General features: G+C 39.2%; 1 protein-coding gene across 4 annotated transcripts in view; it reads right to left on the bottom strand.

Annotated features, from left to right (window-relative positions):
• Positions 1-24,217, bottom strand: part of cadm1a (cell adhesion molecule 1a) — a 450,442-nt gene that overhangs the window by 46,546 nt on the left and 379,679 nt on the right. For all 4 annotated transcript variants that reach the window (XM_031747600.2, XM_039618269.1, XM_039618268.1 and 1 more), the window contains 2 exons: positions 16,771-16,943; positions 3,692-3,781 (listed from right to left, as the gene is read on the bottom strand). In XM_031747600.2, coding sequence (XP_031603460.1) covers positions 3,692-3,781; positions 16,771-16,943 — 263 coding nt within the window. The remainder of the gene's footprint in view (positions 1-3,691; positions 3,782-16,770; positions 16,944-24,217) is intronic.

The raw sequence follows: 24,217 nt of genomic DNA, 5'->3' as shown, positions 1-24,217 counted from the left end.
ACAAAAAAACTGGTTGTCAACATGCAAACAGTCACCCAAAAAAACCCAAAAACCAAACCTTAAATTATCCCAGTGGAACAAAAGCAGATATTTGATGTTGAGTAAGTTCACCTGGAGATCAATAAGTGACCTGATTTAAAGCAAAACGATTGCAATAAGCATTATGTAGTGCATGCAATCACCACACAGATTGCTGTCAGACGAATCACCAAAATGTCCCCACTGTGACGTTTGTATGTTCTTCCCATTTCTGCCAGGCTTCTCCGATTTTTTCCCGCACATGCACCCAAGGTTAACTGGTGACTTTAAATTGGCCATAGGTGTGAATGGTCTCTTTTATCCCTGCAAAAGCTCAGAAACCTCTCCAGAGTGTACCGTGACTCTTGCCCACAGCTGGGAGACAGCTGGGACTGGCTTCAGCCCTACTGTGATTCCTTCTTGCCATTGGGAGACTTCTAATCAGTTACAAATTCACGAGATGTCCCTTAACATACAGCCACAGTCTTTACAAATTACCGTCAACGGCATGAGCTCTAAAGTCGGCATCACAGAGTTAGTGATGTTCTTCAAGATGCTCGTTTTGAAGAAACAAGAAAGCATGGCTACACCCAGCTGTCGTTTTAGCATGACTGATCCGAACTGAGCAAAGATGAAATTAAGGGCCTGGGTTACGACTTTTTTTTTAATTCACTGACTAATTTGCTCATTTTGTGCAAGCAGAGGTTGCAAAATATTTTTTTCTGCTCTTATTATTTACCTTTAAAGTAAATCTATTATTCACAGCAGGAGCATAATTATTTTGCAAAGCAGCACAGATCTCACTTTGAATTAGTCAGGACTGCTATAATCAGAACAGGCCAGAGCAGACTCCACACTCCTTGATCTGAGGCAAAGGAGCTATCAATCAGCCTGCATAGATAGGTATTCTCTTTAATCCAATCAGATGGCATAATCAAGCACAATGCCTGTGATTTCTGCCAGCCTTGTGAGATTTGTTCCAATTGAGCGGTCTGTCAGAGAGGCTTTGATTGCATTTGGAGCTCAGGCTGATTTCTGAGACGAGGCATAAAGTGATGTTTTCTATCTGCACCCTTTGGAGATTTATAGTCACAATAGCCTCGAGTTCTGCTGTTGAAAGAGCGAGATAAAATTTGCTTATTTCAAAAGGGTCTAATTTTCAACTGCTCATGTTCTAGTTATTGTTCACCCCTAGTGTTCGCCTTTTTCCACAACCCACCTAGTGTATGATCTATAATTGACTTTCTGAATGAGAGATGAGTTTCAAATAAAAGGCGACTCGTGTGTCTGTAGTGAGTAAATGCTACAGAAGCATCGAATTCACAGAATTGTCATAGTAATCCCACTATTTATGTTTCATTATTCACAGCTTCATATAGATGTTTGCTTGCACCAGCTCTTGACATCATGCCAATTAAGCTGATGCCATAGTGAAGTGTCACGTTACTGTGATCTGGTGCAAAGTATAGTGGTGCAGCAGTTTAATTTGAAAAATGAACTCTTTTTCAACATGTTTTTATGCACCTGGCTTTTCTTTTGAAACCCTGCTGAGAACGATTTGGGAACAACAAGCAGTGACGACCGCCTGGTTACTTCCACTGACAACAAAACAACATGAGGTACTAAACCTTGGCCTACTATTTGTCCTTTGAACATCAAAACTCGTCTTCACCCACTCACTTGCACACATACTTACAAAGTAAAAATATAGCTGAGGTTGTCTAAATTCTGCTAGTTTTTTATTTAATCTTTCCATGTTAATCAGCCTTTCAAAGAGCTTTTGTGCATTTTATTTGTGTATATGAGTTGTAATTTGCCATGTTAATGCCTCAGATTGCAACCCTACCATTTCTGGGGTGCAATTGCTAAGAATAAATTGTTTGATGCCAGAGAAAGATTTAAAATGGCACAATCAGATGCACTTTTTTAAATGGCACCAGAAAATTACAAGGCAACAGAAGCCACATTGTGATGTTCTATTTTTTTAAGTATTTGCTTTTTTGCAGATGGGAATAAAATTGTGGGAAATATCCTTTCTTTTGTATAAATGGGATTGCAACATATCAACTTGATGCTTTTGTATTACAACGCAGTGTAGTCTGCGGTGGTCTCATCCTGACCAAAGCTCTCAGAAAGACAGCATATCAATACTTTAAAAAAAAAAATGTGGCTCTAAAAACAACATCTGCTTATTTCTTTCACGAGCCCCCTGCAACTCACTTTCTTCATCGGTGAATAGAAGCTCAGGGTGAGCTAGTGTAGCTTCTGTTTTCAGATATTATTTGGAACTCACTATTATTACTAGTGCATGCCCATGCTACAGTATTGTTTGGCGTCTCTGTGTTGCTGGTATAACTCCACATAGACAAAGGTGAAAACGCACTTGGTTGCCAGGTAACGTGACGGCATCTTAAGATATTACGCATAATTCAACTTTTGCCAGTATAAATTTGTGTTGTTGTAAAACTAATATAATAAAATGCTTTTAGAAGGTGATATCGGAGCATAACAGCTAAAATGGGTCGCTTTAGTCTATTGATAGGTGGTTGCCAGGCAACATGATGACATAATAATATTTGGTATAAAAAGGAACCTTCAGGGGCCTAAGATGTATCTATGTGCCAAGTTTGGTTGTTCAACTCCTGATCATCTCAGGAAAAATGGGTCATGTTAGCACATTGCTACACTGTTGTGTCATGGTCCCTGGGATTTGGAGCCTTGGTTTCAAGTTTTCTATTAGTTCTTTATTGTTAGTGGTTTTGTGATTTATGTTCAACTTCTGTTCCTGTTTTGTTCCCTCTGAAATGTAGTATTATGATTTATTTAGTCTATATAGTGTTATTTGTTATTTCCTATCCAGTGGCCTGTTTGCATTCTACTTATTATTTGATGTCCATTATTTTAGGTTTTCCTTGGGCTTTTTCTGTATAGGTGTAGGATGTGTGTAGGGTTATAATTTTTCTGGTTTAATTGCTAGCTCTGTTGTTTGAGTCTTCTGTTCTTAGTTTGGTTACATTCAGGTTACCCTTTAGTAAGTTCCTGTATTATGGATTAGCATTAAATGCTCATTTTGCTTCCAATGCTCTGCATTTGGGTCGACAACAAATAGCCTTCACAGCCAAGTTATGATAGGCTCCCATCCAACATGAAGATGTCATAATATCTGATGTAAATAAGAACATTCCCAAAATGTCCCTGTATGCCAAGTTTGGCTTATTTAACTCCTGATTGGTTCGGCAAAATTGGTTAATTTTAGCTCCCTGCTAGTTGATTGCTAGGCAACATGATGTCATCATAAAGTCTGACATAGATAGGAACCTATGTGCCTAGTTTGATTGCTCAACTCCTTATCATATAAGACGAGCTGACAGCCAAGAAACAAGCAAGATTAACATCCTAATACTGCATTTTGTTTGAGGATGGTGCATACCTGTTGCAGCCTCAGCCTCATTAGGTTTAGCTGTTAAATGATGGCTTCAGTGTATAACTTGGTAAAAGACAAAAACATCATGACTAAATAAAGCTGCCACTGTGGAATAAAAATGGGAATACACAGGGAAGGATCCAGCACACTGGGAGCAAGGCAGCATGCATGCACATGCGCGCGCACACGGACACTCACACAATCATAAGCACACAGAGATAAACAGGTTGCGTGGAGGTGATACTGTACCTTGATTTATTTCGGGGTAGGAGATGGTGGTGGTGATGATGGTGGTGGTGGTGGTGGCTGTGGTGGATTTAGGGGTGGTGGTGGGAGCATCTGGATGAGGGGACAAATACATGACAAACAAAAGCGGGGAAACAAATAAGTATAAAAGCCATGAAGATAAAATAAAGTCACTGTGAACACTACTGATACTATCTCGGGCCAGCAGCTCTTTGTGTGCCACCGTGTGTGGGTGATTTAAAGGTCTGCGGCAGACTTTCTGATAAATTAGCTGGATCGCAGTGCATTAAATATGTTGACACAATGATGATACTTCAACAGATCATCTCGTCCCACCCGAATGAGATGATCAAAGATCTTGTTGGGAACTCTTCTCTTTTATGTCTATTCACAGGCATTACACCATGACATGAAAGATAGCAAGCACATGTTTGTTAGAAGTGATTAAATGTCTAATGAGTAACAAGTGCTGGGGTTGTACTTATGCTGTCATTGTTATGCAGTGAGGAGTTTTGACAAATAAATATGCCTGTGCATTCTTAATTTCTTGGAGGAGAACAGCACAAAGTTGGTGATGATACTAGCCCAAAACAAAAAAAAAGCAAAAGATTGATGGAGAAATTCAAACGATAAATGACACGGCACTTAAACAGAAGGAGGGGATTAACAACACACACATATAAAACAAATGAAAGGCATCAAGCAGGGCCGTTGAGAACACAGATTTTGACCACAGACCATTTTTCCTCCCACAGCTTTTTCCTTTTTACTTCATTAGCTGGGTTAGACTCCCCACACTGACAATGACCAGGGGGAGATATCAAAGTGACATTTTCCCTGTTGGAGTGGCAGGGCTGCACTGATATGAAGCCACTGGGATTGCTGCTTGGTTAGAGACCTCCCATGCCGCTCTGATTGCCTAGCAATGGGCTGAAAAACCTGTTGGGGTTATTAAAAGGTGCTGAAAAAATAAGTAATTTGTGGCTGTTGATAAGGAGGGAGGCTGGTCCACACTTTAATGAAGTATTGGGTTATAAGAATGATTGGAAAGAAATGTTTATGGACAGAGGAGGAAGGAGAGGAAAGTTAAGCAGACAAAGGTGAAGGAGACAGAAGAAGGGTCGACTTAACAGTTGCACGCACTGTATAGTGCTATTTTTTACCTTTAATTGATGGCACATGTATGCTGCAATAATTATATTTAGTGAAATGAATTTTCATAAATTATTTTTAAAAAGTAAGCTCGTGTTTATCTTTGGCAAACTGCTGCACTTGATATGTTCCTACATAGAGATCCTACTGCAACTGAAACCTGTGTAAAACAAGTACACTTTCTTACTCTTTATTAGTTTACTTTTAATTTTAAATAATAGCACACTGTTGCAACTGGTAACTGCGTGTAATACACCAACATACAGAACTGTGCAAAAGTCTCGAGCCAACACTTGTTTTTTTATATTTTGAAGAATAGAAGAAAGCTTGAAGGCACAAGCAGAGTTTATGCAAGTCTAGTGAATATTTGCTATGACCGCCTTTATTCTTCAACACAGCCTCAAGTCTCTTAGGGAAACTTTGTCATTTCTTTCAATAGTCTTTAGGAATAGTTCTCTGACCTTCTAGAGGGACATTCAAAGCTCTTCGTTGGATGTTGGCTGCCTTTTGCTCTGTTCTCTGTGCACATGATCCTAAACTGTTTCAATCATTTGGGGGGACCACATAGTGTCCCGTCGACTGCTTACTGTTAGAATCAGCTCTCCATAAGACCCGTTGCCACCGACTTTCAGTCCAGTTTTTGTGAAATTTGGCATACCTCAGCCTTTTCTCTCCATTTCCCTTCCTTAATAAGGAGGTCTTTACGGATTTTTTTTCTCTTTCTTAAGGACACAGCTTTCAGATACTGTTCATCTGCTAAAGATGCTGTTTTAGGTCTGATACCTCTTCGCTATAACAATATGAGAAATTTTCTGCCACTAAATCTTTGCAAATCATCTTACTGGGGCACAAATATTATTTTATGCCCTTCAAACTGTGGTATCATTGCCATTTTTCATAGATTAAACGAAGCCAATGGGAACAGCTCATGTTTTTTTGTTTTGTTTTTTGTTTTGTTTTTTTTACAACAGGCTGCTAGTAACAAAGTGTCTAAATTGGTTCTTTGCTAAATTATCTGTTATATGTAGACTAAACACTCACTCATTCATTGAGTTTGGTGCCTGTTTTAATACTTGCAAGAGTCAGAGGGCAGTGCAAAGCAAAAGACCTTCAGAAATCTGTGCTTACAATCACTTTAAAAATGACAAAAAGTGTGGCCCCGTTAATGCAAAATATAAACAAATGAGGGGCGGCTCAAGACTTTAGCACTCTAATGTATATGTCTTGTACAGACAACACAAAGAAGCAGAAGAGGTCATTTTCCATACACAGAATGTAATAAGTAGTCCATTTATTGAGTTTTCTGTATTTTTATGAAAATAGTTTCAAAAAAGTGTTGACTTGTATTAGTATTTTAAAAAGCCACATACAGTAGGAAAAAAAAGGTACACTGTATTAAAAAGTTGCATTAGGGTTTACACCATGGTAACTTTCCAGCTGAATGTTCAAAGTCTAATGTTTGAGCTCATATATTTTTTACTATGAAATGAGCCTGAATTAAAAAGCTTATATTCCAAAGATACATTAAAATGATAATAAACATTACCCTGCTGTTTCTGATGTCTTCCGTAAGGGTACAGAGGTTGTTTATTATATAAAAGGAATCCTCCCTGAGGGCAGAAGCTGTTCGTGGCAAGTTCATAAAAATCACAGTTGTTGGTTTCAAAAGTATCTGTTTTATGCACTCAATTAAAAGTGAATCAAGCATTTCAAATACAAAGCAGCCCCTCAGAACTCTTCCTGAAGCAAAATTGACAATTCAAATTGAGGCCTCCAGGTAATCGGGATTAGCATTGGAACTCTATTGATGTACGTTAGAGTTTTAATCTATCCACAGTTCTGTTATTTAAAGACAACCTTGACAATACAAAAGACTGTACAGACCAATGAGCAGACAAAGGGAGAGAGAGAAATGATCCATTGGGAAGTCGGCTGGCATGCAAAGCTTGAACTGATGAGTTTCACACATGCTTGAGAGCCAACAAACTCCAGCTCGGGGGTGGTGCTGTCTAATTGGTTTTATCCCATCATGAACTGTGAGGGTCCAGCAGATGTTTGGGATCATCAGTGTCAACAACTCATTAAAAACTTAGCATTACAAAAAAGATTCAAAGGAACACTGGCGAGACTGTCTGAACGTACACTACATCTCTCCTTATTGGTGGCTAGCTGGTGCAATGTATCAAAGAATGCTGGAGCTCATTGACTTTCAAATGTGACAGGCTGAATGTGTTTTTCCTCCCGCTGAGTCACCGGGCCTTGTTTACTGATGAGGCTTATGAATCAGTGTTTCTGGTTTGAACGAAAGGAGCAGGACTGCAGGAAGCCCTGAGACACAGCCTGACAGGAATCATTCCTGCTAAAGCCAACGAGTTAAAGAACTCTGTGTGAGCACCAGATGAGACAGGAACCCTATATTTGCACAATAACATCACCAACCAATAAGAAATTGGGGGAAAGAAAGAGCTGCAGCAAAGACTGAATGATAGTAGACAGCAAAAACTATTTAAATTTGCAATGGTTTTAATAAAACAACAATACTGTTTGAATGCTTTGATTTATGTACCACCATTCATATAGACTTATTGTATTCAACACTGGAGTATTTGTAATTCCTAACCTTTTTTTTTTGCAGATGAGTTTAACTATCCTTTTACTGACATCACACACAATGTTCCAGATTAGTTAATTAATAATTAAAATGTATTAAACTAATCTTTCCCAAGTAAATGAACTGGTTCCTATATAGTAATTGTCTACTCTACCTCAACTCTAAGCACTTTATACAACATGCCTTACTCACCCATTTATACAAGTGCTTTTTACTTTAATATACTTAAGCACCTTCTAGCTAACATTCACACTCATCAGAGAGCAACTTGGGGTTAGGATCTTGCACAAGGATATATGCCAAGCAGACTAGAGCAGCCAGGGATCGAACCACCGACCTTCCAACTAGTAGAGGCCCTGTCCTACCTCGTGAGCTACAGCCAAGTACAGGCAAATACCCTGGCTGTGGTAAATCACTGGCTAGTTTATAGCATACTGTACTGCTGTTGAATAGTACAGTCTATTTATTTCCATTTATCAGGGTCTGGATCCAAGGGACAGCAGTCTAAATCCCCAGACCCTCCCTTTTCCTTTCCTCCTGTATCTCATCTGTGGGAACATCAATTTGATCCCAAGATAGACATGAAATTTTGATCTCTCCAGCTTGTCCTGGGTCCTGCTTTTGGGACTCCTCCTGGTAGGAAATGCCTGAAACATCTCACCTACGAGGCACATGAGTCAAATGGCCGAACTACCTGAGCTGGTTCCTTTAGATGTGGAGGAGTAGAAGTTCTACTCCGTCTCCTCAGAGGAACCTCATTTTCACCACTTGCATCGGCGATCTCATTCTTTCGGTTACTACTCAGAGCTTTTGGCCGTAGGTGAGAGCGGGAATGTAGATCAACGGGTAAAACGTTAATATTTTCCAAACTAAATTCAGAAATTTCTAGCCTAATTCTAGCAGCTAAACAACATTGTAGATGTGGCCTCGTGTGATGCTGTCTCTAATTACTTGCATTCTTTTGCCTCTGTTTTTCTAAAACGCTGCACAAATGCATCATTGATTTGTTGTTTTCTTAGGTAATCCAGTTAGAGCCCTTTCCTTTTTTCATCTGTTCTTTGAAGCAGGAACTGTTCTTGGTTCAACTGTTAAATTGTCTTTTTACAGATTCCAAAGTTGTAAATGTGTATAAAAAAATCAGCCTATTGCGTATCTTTGAACTGTAAAGTTTGATTTCCATTTCCACGGAGGAATTACAAAATATATAAAAAGCAACTAATATAGCAACAACACAATTCTTGAAGGATGTTGTTGTTGAATCCAGTGTACAACCTATTCAGAGTTGAGATTCTTTCTTTCGGAGACAAAAAGTGAAAAAGCTGCTCTCTAATTTGAGAATATGTATAAACACACACAAATAAACTTTGGTATTCATTAATGTAATGGGAGCCTGACAGGACCTGACAGCCTTGTCCATGTGAAACTGTGTGTAATTGTAACTTAAGAGTGAAAGCCACTATGACACAATCCATCTTGCCTATGGTGATAAATTTTAAAGAAACATCTAAAATATTGCTTCTCATATATCTTGTTAGGTCTTAATAACAGACAGAAGGGATTTAAAACATAAAGTCCATGCAAATTTGTTTTGGAAGTGATGAATTACCTTTCCTCCTCAGAACATTTTACATCTGCAATTTCACTTCCACTCAAGTGCAATTTAAGCAACTAAGAGCACAGGCAGCTTGAACGGGGTGTTTTGGGACACTCTTCAAGGCGTGTTGGATGCGACTCTAAGAGATAACAGTGATTTGTGGGGAAAAACTGCCATGCAATTTGAAGGAGAAGAAGTGTAAAGCAAGTAGAAGGATGACTGAGAGCAACAGGGTCACTAAACATGCTGCTAGTGTGCAATAAAATCCAGTGCTGGTGGAGGAGCAGAGAAGAAGAGAACTCAGTTATTGGGTAAGCGGCAGCCTGTAAACAACTTAAAACCCCTCGGCGTTGGGTCTCACTCGACTGTGAAAGGAAAACCCTGATGGTTGTGTTTTCTTACCCTGTGAAGTATGAGAGGCAGTGAGAGTTGGAGCAATACAGACTGCTTTCTTCACTGTTAACATTGTTAGTGTCAGCCAGTCTCATGGTGCTCTCCATCACTTAGGGTCACAATATTTAGGACTCAAATGCATTAGAGGAGATGCCGGCTATATGGCTGTATTTGTTTTGGCTGCCGAGCACAGGGAGTAATGATGGTGGCGGTCCAATGAAGACTTTACATAGCTGCAAGTTACAGAGCTGTAATGTGTGTGCTTTAAGGCCCGAGGTTGACAGAGTGGCTGAGAATTTTCATTTCATGGAAGTCATTTAATAAAATTGATGGTTTTTCATGACATCTCCTTGTGCATTGCTGGATATTCTAAAGCAATAACACTGGTAATTGGTTACATTTGTTTCTATTTTTTGGCTTAGTATTACTGCCTTAATCTTTATTACCCTGCATATATATGCGGGATCTCGTGATATACTGGACTTGAATGAAATAGCCTGGAGGCAACATATGGTAGCTAACAATTAGCATGTATGTACTTATTTTATGGAACTCTTTAATCTGCCCAGTAAACACAAGTGTGCTTTCACACATGTAAACCAGGTCATTTGGTCTATGCCAAGGAATAGCAAGACATATTGTTGCTTCTTCATTCAAGAGCTATACTAAGATCCCAAAGAGGAGGCTGGGGACTAAACAGCAGCCCATACTGCTCTTTTCTGCCTCACAGGCACATATTGTGTAACAAAGACATTATAAAGGTATAACTAACTGTATGCATTATTGACCAAGTGCTGTGCCTAAAATCAAGAACTGACTCATTTGTCTGGCATTGCCACATGAAACCGCAGTTTTTGGTGAAGCTGTTGTTAAGAGGTCTTTTAAACAGCTAGTGCCAACTTCTTTTTGTTATTCCAGGCAAAGCTGAATGAGAGTTGGAAAAACATGCAGAACTGTTGCTACTCTGCTCTGCTTTACTTTTAAAATCCCAGCAGAAATAAGGCTAAATTAAATTCGGTATTTTTGCTTCTGTTAATTTGTCAGGGAAAATCCAATCTTTAGTCAGTAAGGTTGGATGCAATTCACACTCACTGGCCAGTTTTTTAGTTACACCTGTTTAACTGCTCATTAACACAAATATTTAATTAACAAATATCTAAGTGCTGAAGTTCAAACTGAGAATCAGAATGTGGATAAAAAAGTGATCTAAGTGATTTTGAAACTTGCATGTTTGTTGGTGGCATAGATTAAAAAAATATGCCTGGTCTAATTCTGTGACATTCAGATGGTAGAGTCAGAATTCGGTCTGAACAAACATGAAAACATGCATTCATCCCCTTGTAGGTGCTGCTGGTGGTGTAATGGTGTGTGGGATATTTTCTTGGCACACTGTGGACCTCTTAGCACCAGCTGAACATCATTTAAATTCCACAGTCTACCTGAGTATTGTTGCTCACCATGTCCATCCTTTTATGACCACTGTGTACCCATTTTCCGATTGCTGCTTCCAGCAGGATAAAGGACTTTGTCACAAAACTCAAATCTCAGATTGGTTTCTTGAACATGACAAGTGAATGTACTCACATGGCTTCCACAGTCATCGCATTTCAATCCAATAGAGCAGCTTTGGGATGTGACGGAATGGGAGATTTGCATGATGGATTTGCAGCCAACAAATCTGCAGCAACAGTGTGATGCTATGATATCGATATGGAGAAAAATCTCTGATGCTTCCGGCACCTTGTTAGATCTTTGCCATGAAGAATTAGGACAGTCCCGAAGGCAAAAAGGGCTGGAATGCTGTACTAGCAAGTTGTACCTAATAAAGTAGGCATTGAGTGTAAGTTAGAAGTGTATTGTAACAATAAGAACATTCTGTCTGACATTAGGCTGACAGAACTTCACAAATCACTCAGGTACACATAATATTAAATCATTTATACAACGTGAGAATAGTTTGCTATAATTTACATATTTTACTAACATTTCCTGGGATGTTGTTTGAAAAGCAGAGAAGAGCAAGAGACAAACTTGACCAGAAACATTTTTGGTGAGAAACCTTTTTTCGGCTTTTAATTTTCACTATAAGTTTATAATATCCTGTTATACTGTAAATTACAGCCATAACAACTAACAGTCTGTTAATGATTTTTAAAGTAATCTAGATTTTGAATTACTATAAAAATAATATCTAACTATAAAATTTAATGATTGGTCTATTTTTCTGTACCATCTCAAATGAATCTTGCAATGCGTCTGGCGGCAAGCAGTGGAATGCTGTGTGGAATGCTATTTTTCACGTAGTCACGATCCTTGTATTTAGTTTAACTGACAGCTCTCGCAGTGTGACTGGCAGCTATCGCACCAACCCAAAACGAACCAAAATGAAATGGGCATATGCATCAGAGCTCATTTTTATCTAAACAGAACACAAACACGAGAACAAAGCTGAGGTCAGTGTGACTCACTCAAGCAGTTTATTGCCTATAGGGCTCATGTTTTTGTGCAGAGCCATGCCCTTCTTAAAGCTACTGCTGACGTAAAAGGTTGACTGCAGAGATGCTTTCATGGTGCTGATAGTGCTGGAGCAGCAGGTGGCATGCTTGTGTGTGTGTGTGTGTGTGCATATGTGTGTTGGAAGGAGCTCTGAAACATAATGTGAGAATCAGCTTCTGACAGCTCTACCACAACATCCTGTCTTCCCATTAGCAAGGCGAATGTTTGGCACGATTGGCTGCTGAATTACTGTAGGCATTAGGAGTGTGGGACCCACAGACACATCAAAGTCATCAAAAGACTAGCTCTAAAAGGATGGAGGTCTTCTGTGGTTTTAATGGCGGATGTCTTTTTTTTGTGTGCAAGGCTTTTAGTTGCCCACATGTTGCACCATGATTATCTTTGTGTTTCTCTCACCAGGGGGAGTGTGGGTGGATAAGAGAGGCCGACTTGCAGCCCTCACCATGGGGTTTTGTTGGTTAGGACGAGTGAGAGAGAGGCACAAAATGCTAGCAATAAATACCACAAAATTTATACTAAATGCAAAGTTGTGATTTATGAATTTTGCTACTTAGGGAGAACATGGGTTTAAGGTAAACTTTTACTGCTACTGATGCGTTTATCTGTGTTGTAATTGAGTACAAACACATCTGCATGCACAGACAGGGTCTTTTAAGGTTAGTGTGCGTGTTACAAAGTAGCAATTTTACATTGTTACAAAATAACACTATTACTGTGGTCACATTGCATTGTACAATGACTGTACTAAAAATGTAGCTAGATTTTGACCTATATTTACAATTTTTCTTTCAAATACCGTACTGTACTAAATTCAGTAATCACATTACAGCCTTAGCTACATTGTTACATCTGTTACAAAGGTTTTACAGTTCTGTGCAAAGTATAATTATTAAAAAAGCCCATTATGATAAACACATCAGCATGACAATATTTTAAAAAATTGTTCTGTTTGAATACGTGTAGTTAAAAAAAATATTTTCAGCATCATATTTCCCTACAGGATGGAGTATTTAGTCCTTCAGCTATTTAGTATAATGCCTGTGGAGAGAGATTGTCAGTGTGGACTGCCTCTCTGGCAGGAGGCTTCACACGTGATTTAAACCGCCTCTCCAGCATGAACAAATTATTGAGGTTCAATTGCAGTTGTTACCAATTGGTGTGCCCTAGTGGCTCAGTAAATGTGGAAAAGTTTTTTCAGTCAAAAATTTTATTCATTTTTATAAATTTTACAAATTTGGAGAAAGCTCCACATCTATAGTTAGGTAGCAGTGATTTCATACTATCCTTGGAAAAAAAGGAGAAAAAAATGTTCTGGAAAAGACACAGCTAGCATAATAACTAAGAAGTATAATACAGCAGGTGGCAGTGAGCCATTTCCTGGTCTGCAGTGGTACCTCTCTTGTTTTAGTGTACTCATCATTAGCACAGCAGCTCGCTCTGCTGTAAATAACATCTTTTCAGCTGGTGTCCATCAGGCACTGAACTTGTATTTCACACCCCACATAAAAAACCCCAAGCCTTTCCACTCTGCTAATTCCATCTGACAATAGCAGCCAAATTATTTCTCTGCATGCTCAGGGTCTACCAAAAGGGATAGTGAAGTAATTTTGGTCAGGGAAAAGGAGCGCATTAGAGTATAATGCCTTGCTCCGGGATAAAATGTTATTGGTATCAACAATACAAAAACATGTTGAGAATATGTTTATGAGAATGACAGAAATGCATACAGAAAAAGAAGAGACCAACATGGAAGCGATAGAAATGAGTAAAACTGGTACAAGTAGGCTGAAGGTGGTGTGGTATAACCTCAGGCGTGTGGACAGGAGCTCCAGTGTTTAACGGAATACACACCCTTCATCCAGTGATCCCAGCTGGGGGATGAAAAGATAGCACATAGCCGTGTACACTTTGCATCATATCTATACATCCATCCATTTTCTTCTAGGGGGATAGCCTAAGCAGAGAAGCCCAGACCTCCCTCTGCCTGGCCACCTCCTCAACCTTGTCCGGGGGAACACCAGGCCAGCTGAGAGATATAATTTGTCCTGGGTGTGCCCCGGGGCCTCCTCTCGGTGAGACATGCCCAGAACACCTCACCCAGGAGGCGCCCACGAAGCATCCTTATTAGATGCACAAACCACCTCAAGTAGCAGCTCTACTTTGAGCTCCTCGGGGATGGCCGAACTCTTCACTCCATCTCTAAGGGTGAAGCCAGCCACCCTTCGGAGAAAGCTGATTTTCGGTCATTACCCAAAGCTTGTGACCATAGGCAAGGGTAGGGATGTACATCAACCTGTAAATCTAGAGCTGCACTTTTACACTCAGCTCTCTCTTGACCACAATGGAACAATGGATTGGTACAGCATTCGCCTCACTGTGGCTACAGCAATCCATTTGTCGATCTTCCGCTTCCCTCTCCACTCACTCATGAACAACACGCCAAGATACTTAAACTCCTCCACTTGTGGAAGTAACTTGTCCCTGACCCGAAGTGGGCACTCCATCGTTTTCTGTCTGAGGACGAAGAGCAGCCCCGTTGGAGTCCAACACCCGCTGGGGATTAGTCCGACTTATTGCTGGCTATGCGGACCAAGCGTTGCAGCGGTTATATAATCAGCAATGGGTAGCAATGGGTGTCTGGCCCATTGCTGCAAGGCTGAGGAGTCTGATCCCCCTATAGTTGGAGCACACCCTCTGGTCCCCCTTCTTAAAGATGGGAACCACCACCCTGAGGTACCTCCCCTGATCTCCATGCAACATTGTAGAGGCAAGTCAACCGGGACAACCCTACAACCCCAGAGCCTTCAAGAACTCAGGGTGAAACTCATCATTTTTGTAATATATATTTATGGAAATATAACTTGTATGTAATATATATATTTTGTAATATATCTATATTATGGCTAAAGCACTGGATGGATGCAAACTCCATTTCGTTGCCTTGTACTTGTGACATGTGCAATGACAAAAAGTAAAGTTGAATTCTATTCTAATTCTATTCTATTCTATCAACCCCAGGGGATCTGCCACCAAGGAGCTGTTTAACTGCCTCAGTGACCTCCTTCAATCTCCCTTGGAATGCTGTCAAAGTTCTGCCGGATGTGGGAGTTAAAGATCTTGTGGACAGGGACCTCTGGCACATGTTTAGGCATCCCAGGTCTGTCCAGAATCCCCCGCTACCTTGTCCAGCTCACCACCAAGTGGTGATGAGTTGACAGCTCAGCACTGCTCTTCACCCAAGTGTTTAGAACATATGGCTGCAGATCTGATGAAACGATTACAAAATCGATCATCGACATGAGGCCTAGGGTGCCCTGGTGTCATGTGCACTATGGACACTCTTATGTTTGAACGCAGTGTTTGTTATGGACAAACTGTGGTTTGCACAGAAGTCGAGTAACAGAACACTGCTCGAGTTCAGATCTGGCAGGCCGTTCCTCCCAATCATGCCCCTCCAGGTCTCACTGTCGTTGTACACATGAGCATTGGAGCCTATCAGAGTCCACAGGTGGAGCATCCTCAAGCAGATCCAACATACAGGCAGCAAGCTGAGGGCATACTTTGCATCATCTATAAAAGTAATTTTTGCTTACCTGTATTATTGTGGTATATCTTGTAGAGATCATAAAGCCATTTAAGGCAAATTTTAGGGCACATACATGAAAATCACTTAAGCTATATTAGGATGTAATAATACTCTGTGGTCTCAGGACCAGTATATTAAAAATGAAATGCAATAACTCAATGGAGCAGATGTAGTGATGTTTACTTCTAGAACAAACCACACACTGAAGGGAATTGCAGCCATTATTGTTTTCTCCAATTGCCGACCACCTTCTAGTGTGCTTCTAGGCCCTACAAGAACTTTAGTTTATTACACTCAGAAGTCTGGAACTAATACACACTACTTAGTGAACTTAATATTGTTAAAGCCATCAAAAAATGTGATATTTTTTTATTTTTCTTACTTTAGAGTTTAATTATTAAGTTATATTTGCATTCCAAGGCCATCTTCAATCCACTAGTCAAACTAACAATACATTTCTTTCTTATATCTGGAATTACATTTTTGCAGCAAAGTATTTAAATTTCAAGACATGTCACAAGAATTAGTTTGAAAAATGTAAAATGCAAAAATGTGTCTAATTTAAAAAAACCAATCAAAATACATAGACACAATTGTGAGACAGGATCTTTGTGTTTTCTGTGAATGTTAAGTAGTTGCTTGAGCATAGGTGTGTTACTGAGGCACAGGTGAGACGAACAACAATCCGGTTAAAATAACAATAATCATGCATTTAAAAGCTTATTAGAGACCAAATGTTTTTGTAATGCATTTCCTACATGAAGGTGCATGGCAGTTAGGTTAACAAAGTGAATAGAGTACAGTGACAAGCTGTTCATATAAATATAATAAGTCCATATAAGTATGCTGTACTAAAACAGAGACTGTATTTAAAAGTCGGCCTGCATACTCTGGATTATGCCAGTAGAGTATTCAGTGTGCTCCAAGAGCTAGTAATGAGCACCAGTGTTAACAGCTTTCCAGTCTTAAAAATCATTCATCACTCTACAAATAAATTATTCTGCTATTTATGTTCACTCTCCTACAACTTCTTCAAAAAGGCCAAAGGTTTGAAGATCTTTAAATGTTAATATAGCTCAGAGAGAGTACAAGGAAGCAACAATTCATACTTTATTAGAACTGGTCCTCTGAAGAAAGAAAGAAAGCCTCAGAAAGTAAAGGAAAAGACCTGGAAGTTTGTTCAGTAAGAGATAATAAAATATTAGTGGATCAGTGATAGATGAACGTACCATAGACATAGAGGGTGTAGTCATCGTAAGCTTCTCCAATTGAGTTGGATGCCACACAACGGTAGGTTCCATTGTAGGACTTGTTTAGATTTTCAATGTAAAGATCGGCGCCGGTGATAACTGCATGGGACGGTACATCATCATCCACCTTCAACCAGTTCACCCGCTGTGGCCTGAAATTAAAACACCAGAGTAAGTACACGAGTAAGATCACATTGTTCTTCATCAGCTAGTCTTGGCCAGTCTTTTAGATCTCTTATTGATCCCCTATATCAGCAATACCTTTTATATTTTATATATTATATATATATTTCATACTGCATACCTTGTTTAAAATTAATAGTATTCATATTATCAATGAATGAATTGTAAAATCAAGTTTCATGCCATTTTAAAGTGGGAACAAGTTAGAGTCCACTGCATAAATTGAACAAATTCTTATTTGAAAAACCTTTTCATTAAGTACTTTACATCAAATTCTGTTTCTTGATATTTCAAAGCTGAATCTTGGCAGTTTTGCTTGGTTAAATTACCCTTGCCTATTTCATAATCCTTTATTTAGTATGACTAACAACTAAGTAAGGCTGAGAGTGTTTATGTTTATGTGTATATGTATCTATATAAAAATATAGAAAATATTTTTTTATTTAAAAAAATAAAATGCAATCATACTGTCATTTTCATGTATCTTAAGTAAATATATTAAGTAAGTATAATGTACGACTGTTTTGACAATGAAAATGGAAAAAAAGTTTAAGAATTGACAATTAAATTTCATCTTTATTCACATTCTAAATTTTCAAATTGTGAGAAAATTTAAATTTTAATTGCATTCTTTTATACTCCTTTTATTTTTCTTTAAAAATAACAAAACATTGTAACATTATAGCCATACATACTTAGTATATGTACAGAAAATGTAATTTTTTTTTTAAGTCATACTTTTTTTTAAAAAATATAATGGAAATTCACTGTAAGGTAAAGCCCATATATTAAAGAGTCTATGTAATATTGAAGACAGAACCTCAGTGATCAGACAGTCTAGCAAGCACTGGCAATGGTACCAAGGTTATATTACCATTTTAATGTGCTCTCTATAGGTTTCATATTTGGGCAATATGCATGTAATAAATCTCCTGTCAATCTACCAAATAATTATCTTGTATGGCCAACTAATAATTAAGGATTGGCCCTAGAGTAAAGGTCATGCAACACACACACACACACACACACACACACACACACACACACACACACACACACACACACACACACAAAATCCCATGGATCTATGAGGACAGGTCGAAAGGGAACCAAGAACTTCATCTTTTGAGTTTTATATTTCTTTTTTATATCATAAGTCTGCATTTGTTTTGCACTTTGGGCTATATAAAAATGAACAGGTTAAACAAGCCTCTGGACTGACATCAGTATCTGATCGTGGACAACTGTTGCTCAATTGTTTGCATGTTTTGTTCAAGCTAAAATACATTTTACAAAGTGCAGTCAGTATCACGGTAGCCCACAATTCTTTGTTTCTTTTTTTTCAGAGGTCAGTTTGTTTTGTTTTACAAATGGCTGTATGTTTGTGGTACGCTGCACTTAGGTAGTAATGCTCAACGGCTAAGATTTCATGAAACAAAAAAAAGACCAAAGTTTTATATGCGTTCCAATGTCAAGTTTGCCTTTTTATCTAAATCTCAGTTTCTCTTTTTATTACAATCCAGGGAGGTTTCGCAAATCGATCCAATCAGTAAAAACACTTTAATATATGATTGTTCTACAGTAGACATATATTTACAGTTCCTTTTAACAACTTTACCCACATGTGGTAACTGATTACAATTTCTCTGAAGATAACTAACACAGCTTTATCTTTTTTTGTCTTTAGTTTAAAGCAACAATAAATAATGGTAAATAATGGCAGTTCAGACCATTACAAACCGAGACGTATTGAAATGACATGTGTACCTTTGCATACCGCTAAAAGTAACAATAACCGTGCACCAGCCTTGTGTTGAAATTGCAGGCTTTTCACGCTTGTATACTTAGAGAAGCTCTGTAGGTGGCTGCCTACCAAGCGTCTTTCTTTGTTCTCTTTTCTACCTTGACTGAGGTTTATAGCAGGGTGACAGATTCCATTTTTATGACAATGAGCTCAAAGTGCCCAGAGTCACAGAGGGTGAAGAGAAAAGAAAAAGACAAAACACCTCTATTTTGCTGCTGCAACTTTCAATGGCCATTGCCAGCTACTGTTATTTCCCCAGAGCATGTGCTGATGGTCTCTCTTGTTGCATTTTGTTGTGGTGTTTTAACTTGTTTCCCTCCATTTGAAAACATTTGGTGTGAAGGGAGCAAGCAAATGGGAGGGGGGTGGGGGGCACAAAAATCCAGGAAAAAGAAAATATGAGATAGCTGCCGAAGCTCATTTCCAAAACAAACAAACAAACAAACCACAAGTGTTTTTAATGGCTGTGGTGGATGGCTTGAAAGCGAGAGGACCGTGTCTGCTGCAAGTGCTCTGTAGGTGAAGTGAAATGTAAATTAAAAAAAAACCATTTAGAAATATCAGTCGTTTTCTCAGATGGAGTTGGAAATATAACCTAGAAGAAAATGTTTCTATAGGTGCATCGGATGTTGCGAGGAGGGAAAAGTGAATCTAGGAAAGGAGGTATAGATAGACGGAAGAGGTAAGATGGGGTTGCAAGGAGAGAGGAAGGGCAGGCGTCTAGAATACAAATGGCTGCCTGCAGTCGGGGCCCCCTGTGCTATCTGCTGGTAATGACTGCACAACTCTCAGCAGCTCTAATGAAAATGACTTCCAATTCCCGGCTCACTGTATTGATTGTGTTTTCATCTTTATAAAATGAATACGGGTAGTGAGCTTGTCTCTATGCCAAGTATGAAAACTGCAGGGGGTGGGGGATTGGGGTGGACGGGAGGGGCATTCAAGAGTGCACACTGTTTTGATCTATGTGTGTGTGTGTGTGTGTGTGTTTGCCTGTTCTGTACTTCTACCTTTCAGAGTTTCATACTGAGTTTTTGAGCCTCAGATGGGAAAGTGAAAAGTGAAGACAGTTAAAGATTGGTTCTTACTTTGATTCATGGTCAAGACTGGATTACGACTAAGGTTTAAATCTGAGGGCCAATTTAAAGCTGGCATTGGCTGAACCTGCCCCCTCTGCAGGTGTTCAACTGTTGATGTCATACTCATAACGTCATCCATGATGAAATGTATTAGAGCTGCCTGTGTAGGCAAATGCGAAGGTGCCTACGGGGGGTTTCGCGCACAAAGATTTTGACAAATAAAGTGCCGTCAAGAGTCACCACTCGTTCCCTTGTATTTCGCTTCTAACAAACCAGACATTCTTGTCATTTTTTAAAGTGGTCTGAAGCAATAGCTCTCCAGGCTTTCTGAAGGTCTTTAAAATTTTTCACCCCTTTTCAGCCCTGAACTTGTATCTTGAACCATTTTCAGATTAGATTAGATTAGATTTTGATCCACCACACAGTAACATCTGGAAAGTGTCTGATTGGCAGTAGCTTCATTTTTTACCATGACTATGATGCCAAATGCACCACCAGCATACTGACTTTTTAACCTTGTTCCAAACTGTTTTCACCTTATATATTATATTTCCATTAATGTATATAGTCAAATATTGAAAAAAAAGTGATGGAAAATCCTAATTTAACAGATATAGATAAGAAATGAAGGGTGACATGAGACACAGTGCTGTAGATTAGCTGTCCCCAACCTTTTTTGCGCCACAAGCCAGTTTAATGTCAGACAATATTTTCACGGACCGGCCTTTAAGGTGTTGTGGATAAATACAACAAAATAAAATGATACGACCAAAAGAAAAACTGTGGTATTTTGTAAATATAATAATAAACGCAAATTCACTGTGTAATTGTGTAACTTTATTAGCAGCGTCCTCCTGAAATGCACCAACAACATTGTGAGTAACATCCTCCTCTCTGCCCCTTAATCCTCTCTGGTCGCTATGGTAATGCATAAATAGTTCTTTCAAAATAAAACACAACTAGCTAGCTTGCCGTAGCTTGCCTCCACCAGTGTGTGAATGTGAGCGTGAATGAATAATGTCATTGTAAAGCGCTTTGGGTGCCTTGAAAAGCGCTATATAAATCCAATGCATTATTATTATTATTATTATTATTATTGTTACAACTACAACACCGGGAAAAGACCCAGGGAAACCGAGTTAACGATAAAAACCCTGAAAACCATAAGTTTCACACCAGAGCCTCAACTCTCGCGGCCCGGTACCAAACGACTCACAGACCGGTGCCGGTCCGTGGCCCAGGGGTTGGGGACCGCTGCTGTAGATGGAAAAAAGACTTAATAACACACTAAGAAATTATGATTGCTTATGTTTGGTTGCATTTTAACCTGCTTAGAAAGTCTACACCTCACTCAGACCTCTAAGGAAGGAAACTAATTTCAATCACATTTCAGTAATAACCATCAATCACTCTTTCATGCCTCTAATTCCCTTAGCAAAACACTTCCCCGAAAAACTAAATTTCACACACTTTTGAACTTTCAACTCTCCAGCAGAGAGGACAGCTGAAGTCCATGACACCAGCGACCGCATTACGAGGTATAAAAACTTCCTCTGAAACTTTTTAACCCTCTACTGCAGCACAATTCACTTTCTGTATGCATTTATGTGCTCAGTACGCTCCCAGATACACAGGGCCCATTTGTCACTTACACAATTATTAGGTTCCATTTGTCACTAACACGATTATCTGTTTGTATGTCTGTCTTCATAAATACACTGTCTGACATTAGTTGGGCATGACAAACATAAACGAGCTTGGTTGGCATTTAAATCCAGTATAAAATGTTGTGAACACCTCAGCTATATTTTCATGCTAAAAAGCAAAAATACAAACTGCTTTTCAAGTCTGCAGATTCCCGAAACCATTAAGTTTTCATGGCGTGGGCCTTTTTCTAAGGCTGCCATTTACCTTTGAATTTGAACAAAAGAAGCACCTGCAAGTTGGTCACATTGCTGTTTGTAATGTAATTTTCATAACAGCATCTTCATCTCATGATTGTGTTCTGTTCAAATTTGAACTAGCTTGTCAACATACTAATTTGATAGATTTCAACAGCACCAACTACAATTTATTGATATTTGAACAGTTCAGCAGGTCTCCTGCCGGAGGCTCTCAGGGCTACGCTCAACCCTGCTCTCCCTAATGGTTTCATTTGCACTCCATTACATCTCATATCACAAAGACCTGCCATCTAAACAAACCAACACCTGGGTTTACCGATGATGCAGGTGAAATAATATCCTAATGAGCAACAAGCTGGAGCTTTCAGATGATAAGGCTAGGCATTTCAAAGGGCTTATTTGCACCGAGTCACTGTAAGTTTTCAAAATGGTGAGAAAAATTAGTTGAGGACAGTTTTCTGTTCACAGCTCTGTGTACCTCAAACAATCATTTAACTTTAATCACAAAATTGACTTCATGAGTGCATATCCAGTGTCTCAAATCCATCAGCATACTCTCTCTCAGCCTCATACACTTTCCCTAGATACCTTCACAATATTATCACTCATCATTTAGGGGAAAAAACACCAGCCTATTCAACCCTCTGCCTACTGAAATTCTAACTGCAAGACATTAGGACCCACTCCCCTCACTATTATTAATGCCCTTCTGCTCGGTCCTCCACTTTTAAAGCAGCAGTAATTAAATACCTGCTCAAAATATCACACAGTAATTCTGATGTATTTCATAATTACAGGTCAGTTTTCAAATTTCCCCTTTGGAAGTCTGAAAAACGAACATAGAAGCCATTCAATTACGTGATTATGTAGCCAGTAATGGGTATTTAGACTAGCCAGGACCCAGGTCCTTATCACATTCCAGTCACAGTTTTTCTTCCTGAAACTGTACTTTCACAGCCATTCTATCCATCAGCTGAACTCCATCGGCTAATTAGAAGAAATCTCTGCTGTCTGCGAGAAGATTAGTTCTAGAGCCAGTGTTGAGTAAAACAACACACTGTGCTTGTCAGGTTTATGTACCACTCTTAGCTTCCTCTTCCACAGAGTTGTGACATTTGGCATTTCCAATTTTCTAATTTGTCATCAAAAACTAAGTTTGAGCCTGTGAGGCAATGTTCATGAGTCACTTTTTTAATGCCAGGACATGACACGGATCATCTCGTTACAATTGAGTTGGGTAGTGGCATTCATGTGGGTGGTATTTTGAGCAAAACAGACTATGCACGCTCCACATGATAATAGTACTGCCTGTAGCACTGGCCTATATCAGCTGGACAAAGTGGCCCACCAATTAGTAAACAGTCCACAGACAAGCTCAAGAAGCATGACCAAGAGTCCAAAGTACTAACGTGTCCTTCAAACTCGCTAGATCCCCGTGTGATGTACAAAGGCAAGCAGGCTCCACCCCAGAACCCACAGGGCCCAAGGGAACTGCTACCAAAGTCATTCCACCAGACGTGACAGGACACCTTTAAATGACACATGGGGCCTAAAACAATACTAATCAGGTGGTTTTAATATTACAGCATAATAAAGGGACTAACAAGATACTCCTTTTTTCATTAACTTATAATGAGCCCTTTTATATCTACAAAGGGAAAAGGTTGTAGATAGATTCAGCCACAGCTATAACCCAAAATGGACAAAACCAACAGTATCTCCACAGAAGGTGTTTTCAGATAAATTACTTTTGTTTGCTAAGCCACTTAACATAACAACAAATTGACCAAAGAACCAATTTTTAAATTGTATCTTTAAGAACAACAAGGTTCTATTAGCCAAAATCAGATGCTAATAGCAAGCCAAGCTATTAGCCAAAAACAGTGCATCCTTAAGAAAGTCGATGGAACTAGACAAGTGGAGGACAAAAGAAGCGACAGACCAAAAAAACTACAGCAGACAAAAAACATCTGAAAGTCATGTCCTTAAAAATATGGAAATGTATTGCAAAGACCTGACATAGGACCTCAGAAACGCATCTAGCCCTTAAGTTGATACATCTGCTGTTCACTGAAGCCTCATCAGAAATGTCTCGGTGGAAGGGTGGCTGTCAAGAAGCCATTCTTACGGAATGAAAACAGGGAGAAAACGGAGACGCATGCTAATTACAAAGGATCTGGACTAAAAATCAATGCCAGCAGGTCTTATGGAGTGATTCCAGTAGGTAGAATAGTGAGTGGCAAGTAATTTGTAAATCACAGTGGAGGCTCTGTCATGGTTTGGAGCTTCCCCAGTGGTGTTGGAGATCATGCAACGGCTTTGTTTTTCATAATAATGTTCTCAAACACACTGCAGTAAAAGCATAGCTGGATAGAAAAACACACCATGGAGCACTATCAGTCATGGATTGGCCTGCCCAGAGCCCAGACGTCAACATTATTGAAGCAGTGTGGAAT

The sequence above is a fragment of the Oreochromis aureus genome, linkage group 10 (assembly GCF_013358895.1).
Source record: "Oreochromis aureus strain Israel breed Guangdong linkage group 10, ZZ_aureus, whole genome shotgun sequence".
Taxonomy (NCBI): Eukaryota; Metazoa; Chordata; class Actinopteri; order Cichliformes; family Cichlidae; genus Oreochromis; species Oreochromis aureus.
The sequence above is the reverse complement of the archived record's forward strand: the minus strand, read 5'-3'. Positions and strand labels throughout refer to the sequence as shown.